Source organism: Ammodytes marinus (assembly GCF_949987685.1).
Source record: "Ammodytes marinus genome assembly, chromosome: 12".
In the NCBI taxonomy this organism is placed as follows: Eukaryota; Metazoa; Chordata; class Actinopteri; order Uranoscopiformes; family Ammodytidae; genus Ammodytes; species Ammodytes marinus.
Window position 1 is genome coordinate 20,487,410 of NC_137216.1, and position 17,701 is coordinate 20,505,110.

The 17,701-nt window shown below is 41.4% G+C and overlaps 1 protein-coding gene across 1 annotated transcript in view; it reads left to right on the top strand.

Moving 5' to 3' along the window:
- Positions 1-17,701, top strand: part of myo16 (myosin XVI) — a gene marked incomplete at both ends in the record, with an annotated part of 90,997 nt that overhangs the window by 16,798 nt on the left and 56,498 nt on the right. The window contains 9 exons of the mRNA XM_080037585.1: positions 2,492-2,600; positions 4,100-4,224; positions 4,375-4,500; positions 6,743-6,818; positions 9,331-9,481; positions 9,636-9,786; positions 10,795-10,905; positions 14,117-14,182; positions 16,967-17,094. Coding sequence (XP_079893711.1) covers positions 2,492-2,600; positions 4,100-4,224; positions 4,375-4,500; positions 6,743-6,818; positions 9,331-9,481; positions 9,636-9,786; positions 10,795-10,905; positions 14,117-14,182; positions 16,967-17,094 — 1,043 coding nt within the window. The remainder of the gene's footprint in view (positions 1-2,491; positions 2,601-4,099; positions 4,225-4,374; positions 4,501-6,742; positions 6,819-9,330; positions 9,482-9,635; positions 9,787-10,794; positions 10,906-14,116; positions 14,183-16,966; positions 17,095-17,701) is intronic.

Sequence of the window (17,701 nt, forward strand, 5' to 3'; positions counted from 1 at the left end):
AACCCAGTGGGATACAGTTATGCTTGTAAATGATAAAGTTAAAACTTCTGAACTCTGAGTACTTTGAAGTTTAACTATTAACGAAAAGCCCCTGGCTACACTGAACTCCACTTAACACCAGTTTAAATCTTGCTGATAATGCAGCCCTCCCTCGTTTACATGACTATGGTTCGATCATCCTTTCATCTATGATCTGCTTAATTGGAATCCCCACACCTTTACCCATTCCAACCACAAATCTTTGGGAATTAAAGTTGAATTAATTGATTTAAATTAAAATCTAAATGATATAATATACATTATGTGTATGTTGGTATTTTTCAAGGCAATCTTTGGGATTACTTTAAACCATCATACACAATAATATTAGTATGTGAACTCATTGTTTTGGATTTCTACTGGGCTGCGACAGTGATGAGAGCCCCAGGAACAACTTTGAGCTCGGTGGCAGCCCCTGCACTTGACACTGCCGTTATAAACATCTGACAGCGTAGTATTAACAGATTTCAAACACTGGGATGTCTGAGATGAATTCATCATAAAGTGTCGGGATGTTGTTGGGGTCAGAAAAAGTCAAATTTGTTAACCCCCCTCCCCCCCCCCCCCGTTATATATGAGCGTCAGCTCATATATAAATCTGTCAGCAGTTATCATGTGAGCTCCGACATATCAATGGTCCACATACTTCCTTCACCATAAGCTGTTTGTTTGTCTCTGAGCTTTGAGTGCCTTAACAGGGACCTCAAATAAATTAACTCAGATTTTACTGAACTTTTTCTACATATTTTTTTTGTGAACAAAGGTGAGATTGGCCTCTTGACAGACAGAGCAAGATTCAGGTATGTCAGATGATAACTTCATCCAGACAGACCCCTATTGACTTTCACCCACTGTGCAGTGTACACACTCTCACGCACACATGCACACACACACACACACACACACACACACACACACACACACACACACACACACACACACACACACACACACACACAAACACACACACACACACACACACACACACACACGCAGAGGTTGATCTCTGTTTTGGGGAGAAGCACAAATCTAAGGGGATATAATTTGGAGCAGTCCAAATTTGACATTAAAAAGTAAGAGTGCAATGGGGGATGGAGTGTGTGTTGTGTGTGAATGCATGTGTTTGTGGGGGTGGGGGTAGGAGGAGGGGCTATAATATTAAACTCTCTCACTGACTTGTGATCTCATCCTGTGCTCCTCAAGCTGGGCTTCACGTTGCGATAAGGGTTTCTTGTCCTCTCATGAATATTCAGGTAGAAGCTGCTGATAGCTGTTAATGTTAATTAATTCCCTTTGTTAACCCCTAACTAACCCTCATAAGTGAGCCAAACACAGCTCCCACTGGACAACTTAGACAGTTGAACAATGAAACTGCAAAGCTCACCAGATCAGATTCTCTGTTACCTGGAATTGAAAGTATTGTAATCCCTTTATCATGCTGTAATTGCTTTGCTTTTCTTGGATGAAAAAAAATGTTTCCTCTGAATATGCAAAATAATTGAAAAAATCTGTTGTCAGATTTAATAAATCAATTAAGAATTGCAACGCTGCATTGTGGGTTTTACGCCCAGCGTGGTCTTGGTCTTGCTGTTTTCTGAGCATTTTCAGAGCTCTTCCTCCCATTTTTTTTTCGCTTTCCTTACACCTTCCTTCTTTGTCGACCTAAGGACTAGGTCATAAATCTTGTTGTCACACTGCAACTGAGTTGTTAGAATTCTATTAGCTGTAAATATTCAATAAGGATCCTCACTTAGAGACGCCTGTCCCTGTTATCAGACCTGCTCCAGCCACGATTGTTACACAGACTTTTTATGGTTAAGCCAAACAACATGAAGGGATTTATAGCTGGCTGCTGACAATTGCTACTTGAAAGGATGTAATCTATGTTACTTTTAGTACCTAACCCCAAAGAGGGGATAATAAAAATGAAAAGGATGGAAAACATGTCCAGATTACTACATCTAGCATGGCTTGTACACATTTCTGCTCTTATGGTTGAACATTACAATCTTTTTTTAAATGATAAGTCCAAAGAGAAGCAGTCAATCATAACCATGTTGTGACTGTAACAGAGTAACAGTCATTACAGGAGCCCGAGGGACAGTCTTGCATGTTATCTCATGCTGTAATAGAAGACTGCTCTGGCAGGGTCCTTGTTGAGTAAATACACATTCATCTTGTCACACGCACACATGCTCAACCCGATAATCCCAGTTAACGGTAACCAACGCTCTCTCTCTCTTCACTGCCCCGCCTCCAGGCCGTTTTGTAATGAGTTCTTTAATTTACTGTATTGTCTGCTAATGTCTCCATGGTTCCACTCAGGTATACGCCTCTGGGAAGCCAAGATAATTGGGTCCACTTTATCATGGATTCAAGTCTGATGGATGACCCTGGCTAAAACTCTGTTTGTTTGTGTCTTCTCTGCTTTCTTCTGTCCTGCGCCTGGAAGTCCGGGGTGAATGTCCTGCTGCAAGACGTCAACGGAAACATTCCCCTGGACTACACATCTGAGGGAACAGAGACCAGCTATATCCTCCAGAAATACCTGGAGGAAAATGGTAATATTTGTTTTGCTTTGTACAGTAAGTTGCAATCCTAACTTTGAAATAACATTCATTTCATTATCAAATGAATTTTCAGAGCACTTTCAAAAGAAGAAAATTAAGCATATTTAGATAAAATACAGCTGTGTGTGTGTGTGTGTGTGTGTGTGTGCGTGTGTGTGCGTGTGCGTGTGGAATGATGGTGGATGGATTGGGGCGCTGGTCTCCAACAGAGAATGGACAAGGTCAACACACAGGCTCAATTAACAAAAATAAAGGCACTTGAGAGTTGGAGGCACACAGACTTGAAAGTGGTAGTCACATACAGTGAACAAGGGAGAGGGAAGGAAAAAGTGCCAGAGAAATACGGATGGACACACAAAGAAAAGTACACAGGATTCATGCTGACAAAGCTAGACAGAAACAGATATAGACAATGATGGAGCGTCTTCCATCATCCATCTGCCTTTGGCCATGGACCACCCTATAGTAGATACACACACACAAACAAACACACACACAGGCTAACTCACTAGCTACTGAATTTTTTGATACTTTTTTTCTGCTTCTGTCTGCCAGCCCCTGTGGTGATCTGTTCCCCCCTGCCTACCTTCAGCTCCCCAGATACCCCCTCACCCTCCTTCATCGTGCTGGGTTTGCAACCATGAAACACACTCTTACTCACATAGGCTCACTCTGCCTCTGTTGCTATAGCAACTTGGTGGCATGCTCTCTCTCCCCATCAAGTTTGTGCGGTTGTGGGAAAATTTGTCTCTATATCAGGGATCATTTTAAGTTTTTTTTTCTCGTTGCTTAGGTTTAATCTGATACTGGATTCCTACAATTATTGAGACTGTAGGGAATACAGATTATCTCCTGTAACGGTAATGTTCCAATGAGCATGTCCCAACAAATCTATACACCCTGTGGCTCCCATTTGTTTTGAGAAACAATCTTATTGATTAGCTTATCCGACCATTTTACCTGGAAAACCCCCATCAGTTAGCGCCCCAGAGCGTATCCGAGTGAACAATAGATTGATTGAAAATCGATCCACACTATGACAGCTACCAAAATCATGTCCACTTTGTGAATGTGATTATAGAACGGGGCAGTACTCCTCATTTAGGATTTGAAAATGTTTAGGATGGACGCACCTGTACACCTGTTTGTCTGTTTTTCTGTCTGTGTTTGTCCAGGAGACAAGTAATGGTGACCCTGAATTGTTCAGTTCAGGGACTGGCGCTCTGTATGATACAGACTATGTCTTTTTATACTTAAGTGACATCAAGATCACTTTTGGCCATTTCTTGATCGGCCATTCTTTGGTTTTAGTACAAGAGGGCTATTTGTGGGTGTTTGTAGGCCAATAAATACTAATGCCACGTAAAACTTAATCTTACTTTTTTTAAAGATTAAATAAAAAAATATATAATTTGCTGAATAGTGAACCTAAGCATGGCATTTAACTCCAACTGTAACCTCTGTGTTGCACTTGTGTTTGTGTGTTTTAGGTGTGGATGTGTCATCCATGCACACAATGAAGATGCAGAGACCCAGCACAATGCTGTCTGATGTTAGACAGCTTGTAGCCTCAGGGGAAGGCCTCAACCAGCCCAATGAGGATGGAGTCACTCTGGTATGTAAGGTCACATGTGTGTTAGTCTGTTTGAGTTGACCTTTGCGTCTGTCTTACACTGCCTGTGTTTTGCTCTTTTTCTTGAACACAGATACTGTGGCTTGTCCATTTTTTATCATAACTCATTTGGTTCTCTCTCTCTCTCTGAAGCTCCACATAGCGTGTGCCAGTGGTTATAGAGAGGTAGTGTCTGTGTTGATTGAGAGTGGGGTGGACCCTCATCCCGCTGACAACAACTTTTGGACCCCTCTCCACCTGGCTTCTAAATATGGACAGGTAACTCACAGCTGTTCATCAAAATGGCAGAATGTTGTTTACTTCAATGAAGTGGTTCCCTCAGCTAGCTATATTGATCCATTGTGATTGTGGTCCATACTGAAATAAATGAAATAATGAGGCAATTATTGATGGATGGACTGTTCCTCTAAGGAAGTTGCTTCCAGTTACCCTGCACACTACAATTTTTGGGCCTATTGATCAAAAACGGTCAAACTGTTGGCACAGAACAGCACTGTTTATGCATTTGTTACATAATTTTAGATCAGCAGTTTGATGGTCTCTCGTAGAGAAAAAGAGATAGATTTCCAGAAGGTGGTTTGGGACGGGTCCAACTATGAAGGAACGGATGTGATCACGTTCAGATCTTGCTGACCAAAGTAGACATTTAATTACAATTCTGGGCTTTTGCTTGGCTGCTGACAACGACAATTTATTAATTTAGTATGTAAAGTCGCTCTATATACCATATTCTTTCTTTGGTTCATCTACCCTCAAGGCATGACACCCCCCCTACTACTGTAGAGTGTGTTTAAAAAATTATTTCTTCCCCCTGTTACCTTGGAGCCTCTCCCTGTTTCACTCATCTACTACCTTTCTTTCTTTCTTTCTTTCTTTCTTTCTTTCTTTCTTTCTTTCTAATGGAAGAATTCCCCATAGTCTCTCTTTTTAAGACTTCCACCATACACAGTTACTCTGCATGTGTTTCTGTGTAATATCTAAGTGCGTTTGACTTACGAGTGGCAGTCTAGAGGATTGGAGAATCGATTAGGTTTCCCTTGCAGTGCTAAATCACCTCAGCCATCAGCTCTTTACTGGTGCCAGTGCTTTGCCTCCTGAATACCAACTACTCTCTGAGCATCCTTAACAGCCACTCACCACTCCCACCATAGATGGTCTGACAGTGACACAGCAGTAATGCAAGACATTATGGGTTCAAGATGTCTCGTATGTATATGGCCAAGTTAATTTACTGGTCCCACTAATAAGAGGTGTTGCTGATATGAGACAGAAGCAAACACTTGCTGGTACGTTAAATCCAAAGACCCCTTCTGCAGTGTGGCATACGTACTAGACTGACCTTTTAAGAAGATGTATGACCCTATTACTGCAGCTAATTAAGCTCTGCTCTCCATCGGCCTTGTGATAAGTCGGACTCTGGCTTTTGGCTTCCCTGGTTTGAGTGAAGGCTTTTCAAGTTGTGTTCTCTTGAGGGAAGAATTTTAAAAGGTTTTGTTTTGAATTTTCAAATAAAGGAGATGGAATGTTAAACTACAACCCCAGTGGGATTAGATTAATTCATTCAGTTTTATAATGAAGTATTACTTTTGCAATATATACATTAATTTAAAAAGTAATTTTGCATAGTTCTCAAATGTGAAGAAGCTAATGTGAAGATACATTTTTAGGTCTGACAAATTAATCTACACACTACCTCTGAGGTTGCTTAGTACCCGCAGATCCCCATGTACTGATGATCTTTCCCTGGTCCTCCTGTTAACTTTGACCTATTCAAGAGTTCAGAATCTGTGGTGCCAGTAGTGTTGGAGTGTTGTCAGTATTTATAGGGTGTGAGTGCAGCTGACAGGGTTTGTTGGCAGAAGATACTGTAGACTCATAGCCAAACAGCTGTTGATGTGGGTCAAAGCCAGTCTTTTAATTATGCTGAGTCACTCGCTAAGGAACTGCAGACCATTTTTCATTACAAGAAGTTCTGTTATAAACTTCAATTAAATTTGTTTGTTGGGTATTAATCAGATTCAGTAAATGAGAGACTGAGATCCTGTTTGAGATTTTTCTAAAAGAAAATCCCAGATGGAACAATAGAGGACAGATGTGACAGCAATCACATGTTGCCTGAAATGAGGTATGTGGTTCTTCACTGTGACATGAAGATATTATTAAAAGATCTCCTCAGTCAGGGGCAACATTTGTCTAGACCTGCCCTGTGTGATACACACTGAATGTATAATCTGCCAAGTGTTTAAATTCTAGGTCTGTGTCACAGTATGTCCTACATTTACAAATCTACTTCTGCACTGTAGCAATAAATGTGGGATTAACCACCATATGTGGTATGAACTTTAACAGGAGAATTTCAAAAATCATTACATATCTGCCTAGCTATTATGTTCTTGTACAGATGGTTTTGAAAGAAGATGCAGTTAATAGGGACCTAGAAGGGTTTGATTTTTTCTATGAGCTAATGGAAATGGGTGTGGGTGTTTCTCATCTCTTACAGACAAGCATCGTTAGCCAGCTCCTGAGGCACGGAGCAAACCCGACTCTGTTGAATTGCAACCAAGATAAGCCCTCAGGTAACAGATGTATGCATTCACACACATTAAAATGTGTGTGTGCGCACACACACACACACACACACACACACACACACACACACACACACACACACACACAATGTAGACAGTGAATGATGCTCTGTCATCAGTCTCTGGTGTGCCCAGCTTTGCACGAAAAGTGTATCTGCAAAAGAGAACTTTTCAGTGCAAAGTGCGTGAGCACACTCACGCACTTTGCACTGATTTAATTTGGCTGTTAGCAGTCATCATAAGGGGCAAGTGTGATTCACTTGCTAATGGGCATAAAGAAATTGTATCATTATCCAGGGGCATGTTTAGTTTTTTTAATTATGGAGGAATACAAAAACAACCGAGGCCTTCTAAATAAAGACAATTTGCAGTTTTGCACCACTTTAAAATGAGGGTAATGACCCATGGGCACCACAGTTAAGGGGAGACTTACTTATTAAGTTGTAAATAATAAACTGATACATGTAGCATCTGAACAAAGGTGCCAACTTTTGCAGGGATAGTTTAATTATACAGTAGATCCACTTTAAATCCCAACCTACTAAATGTAATGAGCATTTACCCTGCAATATATGTTGAACCACTAGTGGTGCTGTGGAGCAATGATTTGCTCTTACTACAAAACAAACTGTAGTTGATAAAGAGAAGGATGATCGAAACGGAGGGCAATGCACTGCAGGCCAACTCTTTTTTGTTTACTGCTCCAACGCAGCTTTAGGGCAGAATGTTGAGCTATCGGCTACAACCGTCCAGTGTAACCCGAAGTTTGGAAGACTCTGAATTGACAGGAGCCAGGCAGGAGAGACAAGACACTTTTTATTTCAGTCGCTGTGTTGAAATCAGTTTATTTTACAACAACATCATAAATGTTATATAAGTAAAATATGGCACCTGACATGCAGTCTTTTACAGTAAAAGGAAGTGTTTAGTTCAAATATCTGGCTTGAACTGATGCCTGAGAGTCGTCTTGAACAATTCTGATTGGGGTAAAGATTTAATCTCATGCCCTGCTTAACATGCACAAGAGGACGTACGTATGTATGCACACATTTCTACCAACTGTAGAGGACATCAGTTTGTAAACTGGGCTACAGAGAGTTACGTGGAGCTAATAGGCTTAAGCAACTTTATGTCACGTTTGGAGATTGTTTGAAAAAAATGTATTTATTTTTTAACCTTTATTTATACAGGTAAATCCCATTGAGACCAAATACTCTTTTTCAAGGGAGACCTGTTTTTCCTTTCCCACGTTACCATTCACACACACATTCATACACCGATAGCAGGCTAACTATCGACATTCACACGAGGCAAGGTGGGTGAAGTGTCTTGCCCAAGGACACAACAACCATGACACAGGTGGCAGGGTGGTGATCGAACCTCCAACCCTTTGATCATCAGCCGACCCGCTCTACCAACTCAGCCACAGTCGCCCCATAACCAACATACATGTATTTGGAAAAGTTAAACACTATAGATTAAAAAAAAGGGATCTATCCTCAGTCTGCTTAGACTTTATGTGGGTGTTAAAGGGTTTATTTACATATTCATATGTATTTGGAGAACATTAATTTTGGAGCAAAAGCCATTATTGGCTGATGATTCTAATCAATCTAGCAAAGTCTCACTCATATACACACACATATACACAGGGATAGAACTCCCAGCACCTCAGATCTGAAGAGGATCATTATGAAACCACCCATTGATCGTTGCTGCTGATGAATGTGGGGTAGTCATTGTAAATGTGACGATGTCATTTGTGTGACAATAATGAAATGTGTCATTATGAGGGGCTTTTGGTTCTAACCTCTCCACTGTGGGATAGAATATCATAGCTGCCTCCAACCATTTCCTCCCATGGCTTCATCACGCCGCTGACTGCCTCAGTCCTGCTTAATCAATAGCAGATTCTACCATGTGGGCTTAGAAAAGATGTGAAACAAGCCTTTAGAGACTGACACAATCCCCCTTTTCCAATTGGAGCCTCACACCCCTCCCTCAGCAGCCACATGACGAAAGAAAGCCAGAGCAAGAGATGGGAGTGTTGGGGATTGTCAGTCACACAGAAATAAAAAGGCAGGATGAAGCCATTCCCCTCCCCTGTGCCCTGTTAGACCTCATTACAGACAGGGGGGATCTTAACTTCCCCCTCGTCTTAAGCACAGCTGGATTGATCCGCAGTGGGGTTCACATTCTGCACCAGTGCCGGTTCATCCACATGGATTACAGGGGAAGGTTGGCATGGTGAAAAGACAAGTGAACAGAAAGGTGTACCTGGTTGTTTTATAGCAGAGTTTCATGTTTTTTTTGCTAATAATATTAACACACTTTCTCTCTTTTTACCAATGGTACAGAATGGTGAATCAATTTCCGAGACTACAAATGTGTCACTACAGATACCTTGTCTATATCAAAATAATCTTGTCCCTGTGAATTAATTTTTTTTCTACAAAAATTTGCTGTACAGAATAACTTGTGTTATGTTTCATGTCACCAGGCATTGCCGCGTCAGAGCCCATAGTTGATATGTTGCTGAATGCAGAGGAGAGCTGGCTGCAGAGACTGACAGACCCTTCTGCTCCTCTACCCTCCACTGACCAGCGTTATGATGGCGGTTCACACGACCTCAACACTCCTGTTAAGAACTTGTGGGTTTGAACAGTTTCATAAAAACAATTGGTATCTCCAAAGATTGTAAATACTTTTCTTTTTTTCTCAACTTCCATTTTGCCCAAAATCTGCTTCCTGACTTTCCATTTATTTTGTCTTTTTCTTCTTTTTGTTTATCCATCCATCACCCAGGAACCCCCTCGGTCTCCCCATCTCTAAGCGGGACAGTCTGCTGGAGAAGTGTGCCATGTTCAGAGAGGCAGGTGGTGCACTGAGCCACCAGCCCTCCCAGGACAATGGCCTCGATGGCCCCTATAGCTCTGGAGCCAGCAAACTAGAGCAGGTACCTTTTCCAAACATAACCAAATCATATAGTAAGAACAAAGGTTACCTCAGATATGTTTTACCCAGTGGGGTAAAACAAGAAGAAAGATTTTATTTAGCTAATTTTGTTACTGCCATGTGTGTTTAAATGGTGTAAAAACAGGGCTTGTCAAAGAAGCTAAGCTGTGCACCAACTTAAAAAATTGTCATTTTGATGTTTTGGTGTATCATAAATTAAACTTGCATCTGTGAACAACAAATATATACTTTTTAGCCCATCCTATGGGTAATTTTTTGTCGCTTCAGCAGGCTCACTTGTCCTTATTTTCCTCTTGAACTTCATACATTGTGTAATCACTTTGTTTCATAGTTCCTTAAAGACCTACTTCACCGGTGGAAATATGAAGGTGTATTGAACTCTGAGATATTATGTAGTATAAATGTGCAAACATTTTAGAAATTGGTTAATCCTAGCCTGAGAAAAGGCAGAAAGAGTGTTTTATGGTCTCACTGTCTAACCCTACATTTTCCCATGTGTGACATCACAAATGGTAAAATGTAGGGTTTGGATTAACAGGACAGCTGGGCTAAAGGAAGAAAAACCTCATTCATTATATTATAACAGCGATTTTATTATGATAGAACGCCGGTTCCGTATGGGTGAAGTATTCCTTTAACTGATAGGGAATCTGACAAAATAAATCAAATCATGAAAACTGTTAGAATTGCTGTCATAAGGTTTTGATTTAGCAGTGATACTGAAAAGTAATTATGTCGACAGTTGAGACCCAAGAATCTTGTGATCCTCCAATTAATTTCACAAGGTAGCTTCCCTGTCTCGTTTGTAAAGTGGGATTATAGAATAATAACATTAGTGAAGAGTTTGTTTGGAACAAAATCCTGCGATATCTGTGGGCCTCAGTGAAATATAATTGGAAACCACTGTGCAACACTTCATTACTATCATGTAAAATACTATGCCTTAAGCTGCAGACCTTAGTGCTCTAACCTTGCATTCCTACTCAAGGTCAAGCTGATGCCTCCTGCACCCAATGATGACCTGGCGTCCCTCAGTGAGCTGACCGACAGCAGCCTGCTCTACGAGATGCAGAAGCGGTTTGGCAACGACCAAATCTACGTAAGACTCTGCTCCCACACAAGATTCAACATGCAGCAGATCACAGAAATGCAAACACACATCCTCTGGGATAACTAGGCCACTACAGTTGTTTTATTAATATTGGAGTGTTGTGTTGTTTACGGTCTGGGAGTTTCAGAGGGTAGTGTTTGGATCACATCAGACCATTTTTACACCCGTGAGAACTGCAGCAGCAGGTTTCCCTCAAGCATATGTACATCTAGTATGCCCTGCTTCTCAAGTTTAAACATCACACACAGTGCATCACAAATGCTATTGCTTATTGTGCTGTCAATTATTTATATTTATATATTATATATATTTGCAACCTTTGAGACTTTTACAGCCAATGACTGGTGGTGATTTTATTTTATTTCATTATCTTTGTTGAGTCTGTGTTAGCCCTAATATGCTGCACACCAGATTTTATTCATGTGCTGAACTCCTCATCTCAGTATAAGCCTGCTGACTTGTGTTAGAGTGGTACCTAATTCCAATAGAAACTCCTACATACCTACTTACACTGAGGACAATTGCAAAATCAATACCATATACGTAGATTGATTTGTAAAGATAAATCCATAACTATCCTCTGGCGTAAAATACCTGCATGTCCAACAAATGGCCCATTTTATATTCCTGTCATTTTCTCCTCTCATTTAAAACTGTGTCCATACTTTTCTATGTGACTGTGCTCTATAAAGACTGGAACCAGATCAATGTGGGGCTTTCCGTTGCAGTCTCCTCTCTGTGAAGAGGTAATGATAGTCTATTATGGAAACCCAGATGGGCGACAGACAGTACAGTTAGCCACAGCAGGGGACACACAAAGGGGTGTCAATGAAAAGTAGGAGATTGATGGATGAAGAAAGAAGAGAAATTATTAGAATTCAGAATAATGGTTTCCAAGTACAGTCTATTTAGAAGTAGAAGTGGTAGGAAAAGGACAGTTATTGGACAAAGAGAGACTATCATGGGAAGATCACAGGACCCCTGATATACTTTACATGTGTAGTATTACTCTTTACTGGATGTTCACATGTTAAAATAATGCATAACGCTGTTTGTAGCAAAGATATTTGCCAATAAAGCCAGGTAAACAAATAATGGCTTAACATGTAAAGAAGCGTTAGCAAACACCAAAACGGACACTTTTCATGTTACTGAATAAATTCATCTATTTGCATTTTTGCCCCTTTCCTTCTTGGTCTTTTTGTTTCTATGCGTAAGGTGCCTGACCTTCTGAACATAATAGAGTGCATTTAAAAAAAGAGGTGAACAAAGAAGAGATATGGTGAAGGACAGAAAAAGGGGGAAGACAAAGGCAGTGAATGGTCCATATGTTCCCAGCAGGGTGGTCGGAGAGGGGCTTTGATGAGTGGTCTGCTGCCTTCTGCCAGGATAGAAGGACCAGTGCTTAACCCCTAAGGAGAGTTGTAACCTAGTGATGAAGGCAGGATTATTTAGACACTTTTCATAAAAATGTACAACAGTGAGAGTGAGTGGGGAGGTGTTGCGCTGTTCTCAGTTTGCTGTAAATTTCAATCTGTGTCCACAAGCAGTGGGCATTTTTTCAAGTCATTAACCTTGAGCCAGGGCCTTAGGGCAGAGCAGCAGGTTACAGAATGTTAGCAATGTCTGTGCTCTCCCAGGGGACACAGTGTAAGCTTTCAAACTGCCTCCGGGACTCTTTGTTAGACACAGAGGGTTAGCAGTTTAGTGGACAGGGTCATAAATTGGCAGTTGGTTATATTTATTAAATGGCCTCAGGAGGTTGTCTGTGCATATCATAGGAAGGGCAAAAATGTTGATATTATAGGAGAAAGGTTATTAGTGAGGTTATCAATCGAGGTTCCTTCCTTACCTTTCTCTGCTATAAGATTACCATATTCTTGTGGTTAGGGAGATTATAACCACCATGAATACTGATGTTAAGGAAAGACAGCACATCTTCTGCAGGTTATGTTCAGTGTTGGGAATAACGCCGTTTAAAAGAACGGCGTTACGTAACGCCATTCTTTTTTCAGTAACGGGGTAATCTAACTAATTACTTTTTCCGCCGTTACACCGCCGTTATCGTTACTGAACGTTAAATGCGGTGCGTTACTTTGAATTGATTGAATAAACGGTGTAATCCGAACGCACCCCTGGCTCCATACTACACAAACTGCTAGTGAGGAGACCGGTGTGTGGATGACATTAGAACTGTCAGTTAGCGCCGTCACGTCAGCGCCTGTTTAGTGAAGTTTCTTTTTCTTTCTCTCTCTGTTGTGTGAGCTACGAGCGTGCACGTTGGCGCAGTAACCACCTAACAATCCACGATTGAAACGTGCTCTCCCTGAGTTTGTTTGCATCGCCCTTGTGAGTAAATGCATTGAGTTTCCCGATCTCTATAAATTATAATTTATGCACGCTATTAAACGGACGCGATTCGCCGGTTGCAACAGCTGTTTAGCGTGTCATCACGAGCCGAATATTGCTATTGTTCTTTTCCTGGGATCTGTATGCTGCTGTGCTTGTTAAAGAAGGAAATAAACAGCGGATACATCCTTACTCCTCCTCTCATCGTCTCATGCTTCATAGTCTGACGTTTTTGGCCTGAAGTGGTGTTTTAGCCGACACCCCTGAAGTGAATCCAGTGATATAGCAGATCAGCACGGTACATTCAGCAGTTTCCTCTACTACTTTTGTTGAGAACAAAATACTGCAGGTGCAGGATAAACCTCTTGCTGTCTGTTGATGTGCAATACATATTGAAGGTGATGTAGCTTACAAGTAGGCCTACCTGTCTGTTCTACTCATTTCAACTGACTTGTGAAAACTGCTCAGAAAAATCAAAATTTTGACATATAGCAACTTTTTTTTTTACAGTAGGCTAACGCAAATAGTTACTTTCCCTGGTAACTAGTTACTTCTATTATAAAGTAATTCAGTTAGTAACTCAGTTACTTTTCGGAACAAGTAGTGAGTAACTATAACTAATTACTTTTTTAAAGTAACGTTCCCAACACTGGTTATGTTACCTTAAGATTTAGACCGTAAAAAAATATAACCCAGTTTCAGCCTATGCCAAAATGAACAATCAAAGCAGAGCCCAGTCCAACCTTACAACCAAAAGATAATATAATAAAGTTATACAGTGTTGGATTCACGTCTTTCTTCTACTCAGAGTCAAAGATCGTTCAGCTGTGTTTTTTAATCCTTTGTGTAGACTTACATTGGACACATCCTTCTGCTGGTCAATCCCAACAAAGAGTTGCCCATCTACTCCACTTTGGTAAGTATGTATCTAAATTGCCACTATTTCATATAGGCTTTTAATATATGTTGATGTAAAATTTCCGGTCTATGTATTATAATCCATGCTCAAAACATGTTGATTTATATTTGAAAGGCCATGTATTTTACATGCAAAATCATACTATCAATTGGGCATGTTAACTGTATAATAAGCAGGGCATGAACATATGAAATGGACCTTGTAGTTGATAAATAATGCAGTCTTCTTGTCAGTGATACATTGCACAAGGCTGACTCTCCATACGCTGGGGAAGAGAAGGATCCAGTTTTTCTAGCTCACTCTCAGACTCACACATACTTTATTTAGCTACCTCATCACTATAAAGAACTCATTTGTAAAACACTGAATTGGTGCCTATTGGTGCTTGCCCATGTTGACCCAAGGGGGGTTGGGTGGAGAAGGAGACAACTTATCCTGCCATAACAGAATGACGCCAAAGCCCCCTCTGGCTGTCCCATTCCTGCCTGTGTCTGGGTTCACTCCAGGTATCCATACCTAACTGAGAGAGTGTGTGGTGGAGCAGGGAACCAGTGTGTGAAGGACATATGTCACAACATGTGTGATTTGCTAGCCGTCTGTCACCCCCTCTGGTTTGGTGGTCCACAATCCACCTCGTTCCCTTTTCCACAGCCCCAAATACAGCACTGGGAGACATCTGCTAGAGGTGTTATCACAGTTGTCTCATAGGATCAGTATGATAGAAATTGTATCTGAGTCAAATTAAACTGAAAAAGAAAGAAAAAATTACGCCCAGGCATGCATGTTGCGTTCGATTCTACGTGGAAAATCAGGAACTTCAGACACGGCAGTGCACACAGCGTGCAGAATGACCTTTTCATCAATTTTGAAAAGTCTGAAGCTCCTATGTCCTGAGTTCAAGAACGCATTGCTGCAGCTCGGCAAATACGATGTCGCCCCTCCGATAGTATAACAGGGCAAAGCAGCAAATACAGGACCTTTCACCAGTGGGTCATATGCTCAATCAACATTGTTTTAACTCACTATTTGATAGATTTGAACTTTACAGAAAATCAGTGGCGGCTCCTGACAATAATCTCAGGGGGGGCAATTGTTGCCATGATGGGAAATATGACCCAAAATTAACCTAAATCAGATAGCATATGACAATGTCATATTGCATTTAACTGTTTGTTTTTCCTGTTCATCTGGCATAACCACTCTGGCAACATTAGACAAGCATTGCACTGTACAGTATTTTTGGAAATTAAGTTAGTTAATTTCTTGAATAAAATTATTTTAGCTCTAAAATGATTTAATTATCCGGCTGTGGCCATCACAGATAACTTGTCATCTACCAGTGTGCTCCTCAGATAGGCTTCCTTTAAAAGTTAGGAGACAAAAATGGATGCTGGCATAGCATGTGCAACATTAACAGTGCTAATCATCACATTGGTTTGGGTTACTACTGTCTACAGCACTTGGTAGGCGGGTTTATGTCGGACGGTGAAAGCAGCTGTCAGCTAAACGACGATCAACAGCTGATCGCCGTTCAATAGCCGATCAGCTGTTGAACGGCGCTGGCTCGTATATGCAGATTGATGTTTAATGTTTGTTTTACCTTTTCTGAGAGATGATGCATAGGGGTGACACCCAAAGTTATCCATGCGGTCTCTGTGCTGCCATCAGGATGGATAAAAAGCCAGTATACAGTCCATATCATCATGCAGCGGCAGCAGGACAGAGCGTTAGCACATTAGCATCCTGCTAGCCTCGTTAGCCGTTCAAACGAGCCCCGTGAAAATCCGCGTTTATAAGATCCCCCAATCCATCTTGGTAGATACTTGCTTGATGGTTACATTTTGTCTGGGAAAGACCTAGTCCGAGTCCGATCAAGTAAGTAGCTTGCCAGCCTAGCCTGAGTTGATATAAAGTTGTGTTGGTCTTGAATATGACCGCTCTGGGCTGCATACTGGACATGTGACTGTATCAGTCACTGTAATTGGTTTATTGTTTACTGTACGTATGACGACAACACGTTAGGGCGAGCACCCCCGGAACCCATAGAGATTGCATTGCGAGGCTTGCAGTTTGAAAAAAAAAAGTTTTACATTGATGTCTATGAGAGCGCTGGGGGCGATTTTCAACCAGCCCGACATCGCCCCAGAGTGACGGTACAGAGCACAGACGCTGATTGTACAATGATATTCAGACTTAGATGCAGGTAAAAACTGTATTGAAATCATAAATTATGATTATTAATACAAAAAAAAAAAAAAAAAACATCATTATTATTCATTATTATATTTTCGTTTTTTGCTGATATGGCTCAAGGAGGGCGGCGCCCTATCGCCCTCTATGGGCGAGCCGCCACTGCAGACAATACATTTGATGGTAATCCTACGGATAACATCTTTAATGGATATTTTATAAATGTTGTACCTGCTGTAAAAGGTTACAAAACAAATGTTGTGTGCATACAAAAACTGGACCAGCTGAATGAAATAAATTTGGTTTAGCTTGTTGTATAGTGTATATTTTGCTTTTGCTGCGTTGCAATACATTATTTCACAACTTGATTGACTGGGTGTCTGAGTCAACATAAACAGCTGTCAGTTAAGACTTTGTCACTTGTGTTAAATTACGTGGTTAGACTGTAACCTGAGTAAACTGAGTGGTAAACCACACCTTGTTAGTGAGCCGGACACACACACTCACACAAATTATACCCACTGTTGTTTCACTGCTTGGTTGAAACGGTATCCTCTGTGATGTGTGTATCCATGTTTCTTTATCTCGTAGGTGAGTCAGTTGTACCTGAGCTCCACAGGCCGTCTGTGCTCCTCTCTGCCCCCTCACATCTTCTCCTCAGCAGAAAGAGCTTACCACATGATGCTGCAGGAGAGGCACCCGCAGTGTTTCATCTTGAGGTACATCCAGCTCCTGCAACGCACAAACACTAAACTCTGCACCTTGAGACTAGTAAAGTTCAGCTGCCCACCCCTCTGCCACACACCTGTTAAACACTCCCTGAGGGATTATTAGCTCTCTGCATGTGCTGAGCTTTAGACCTGTTCAGCGTTCACACAGAGATGGGAGCGTTACAGCATCTTGCTCGTTGTCCTCTGCTGGACGGAGGCACCTCTCTGATTGCAATTAAATCCTGTTCCGGCTCTCCAGTGACATTCCTGCTGAGTTGTAACCAATCTGGCAGAGAGTTAATGCGCCCTGGCCAGAGGCTATCCATCTCACTTACACACACACACACACACACACACACACACACACACACACACACACACACACACACACACACTCAAAAGCAAGGACATTGTACTGTGCATTCTCACGTACACACCCACTCTCTCTTGATTCCTTCATCCTTCCCATACTGCACTTTATACCACTTTTTCCTGTGTCTCCTTCTTTCAATCGTCCTGTTTCCCTCCGCACTCCTCACACATGCACAGAAACACACACTCCTACATGTTTTCAGGCAATCATTGGCCATGATCCCCTGAGGCTAGTGCCCTTGAA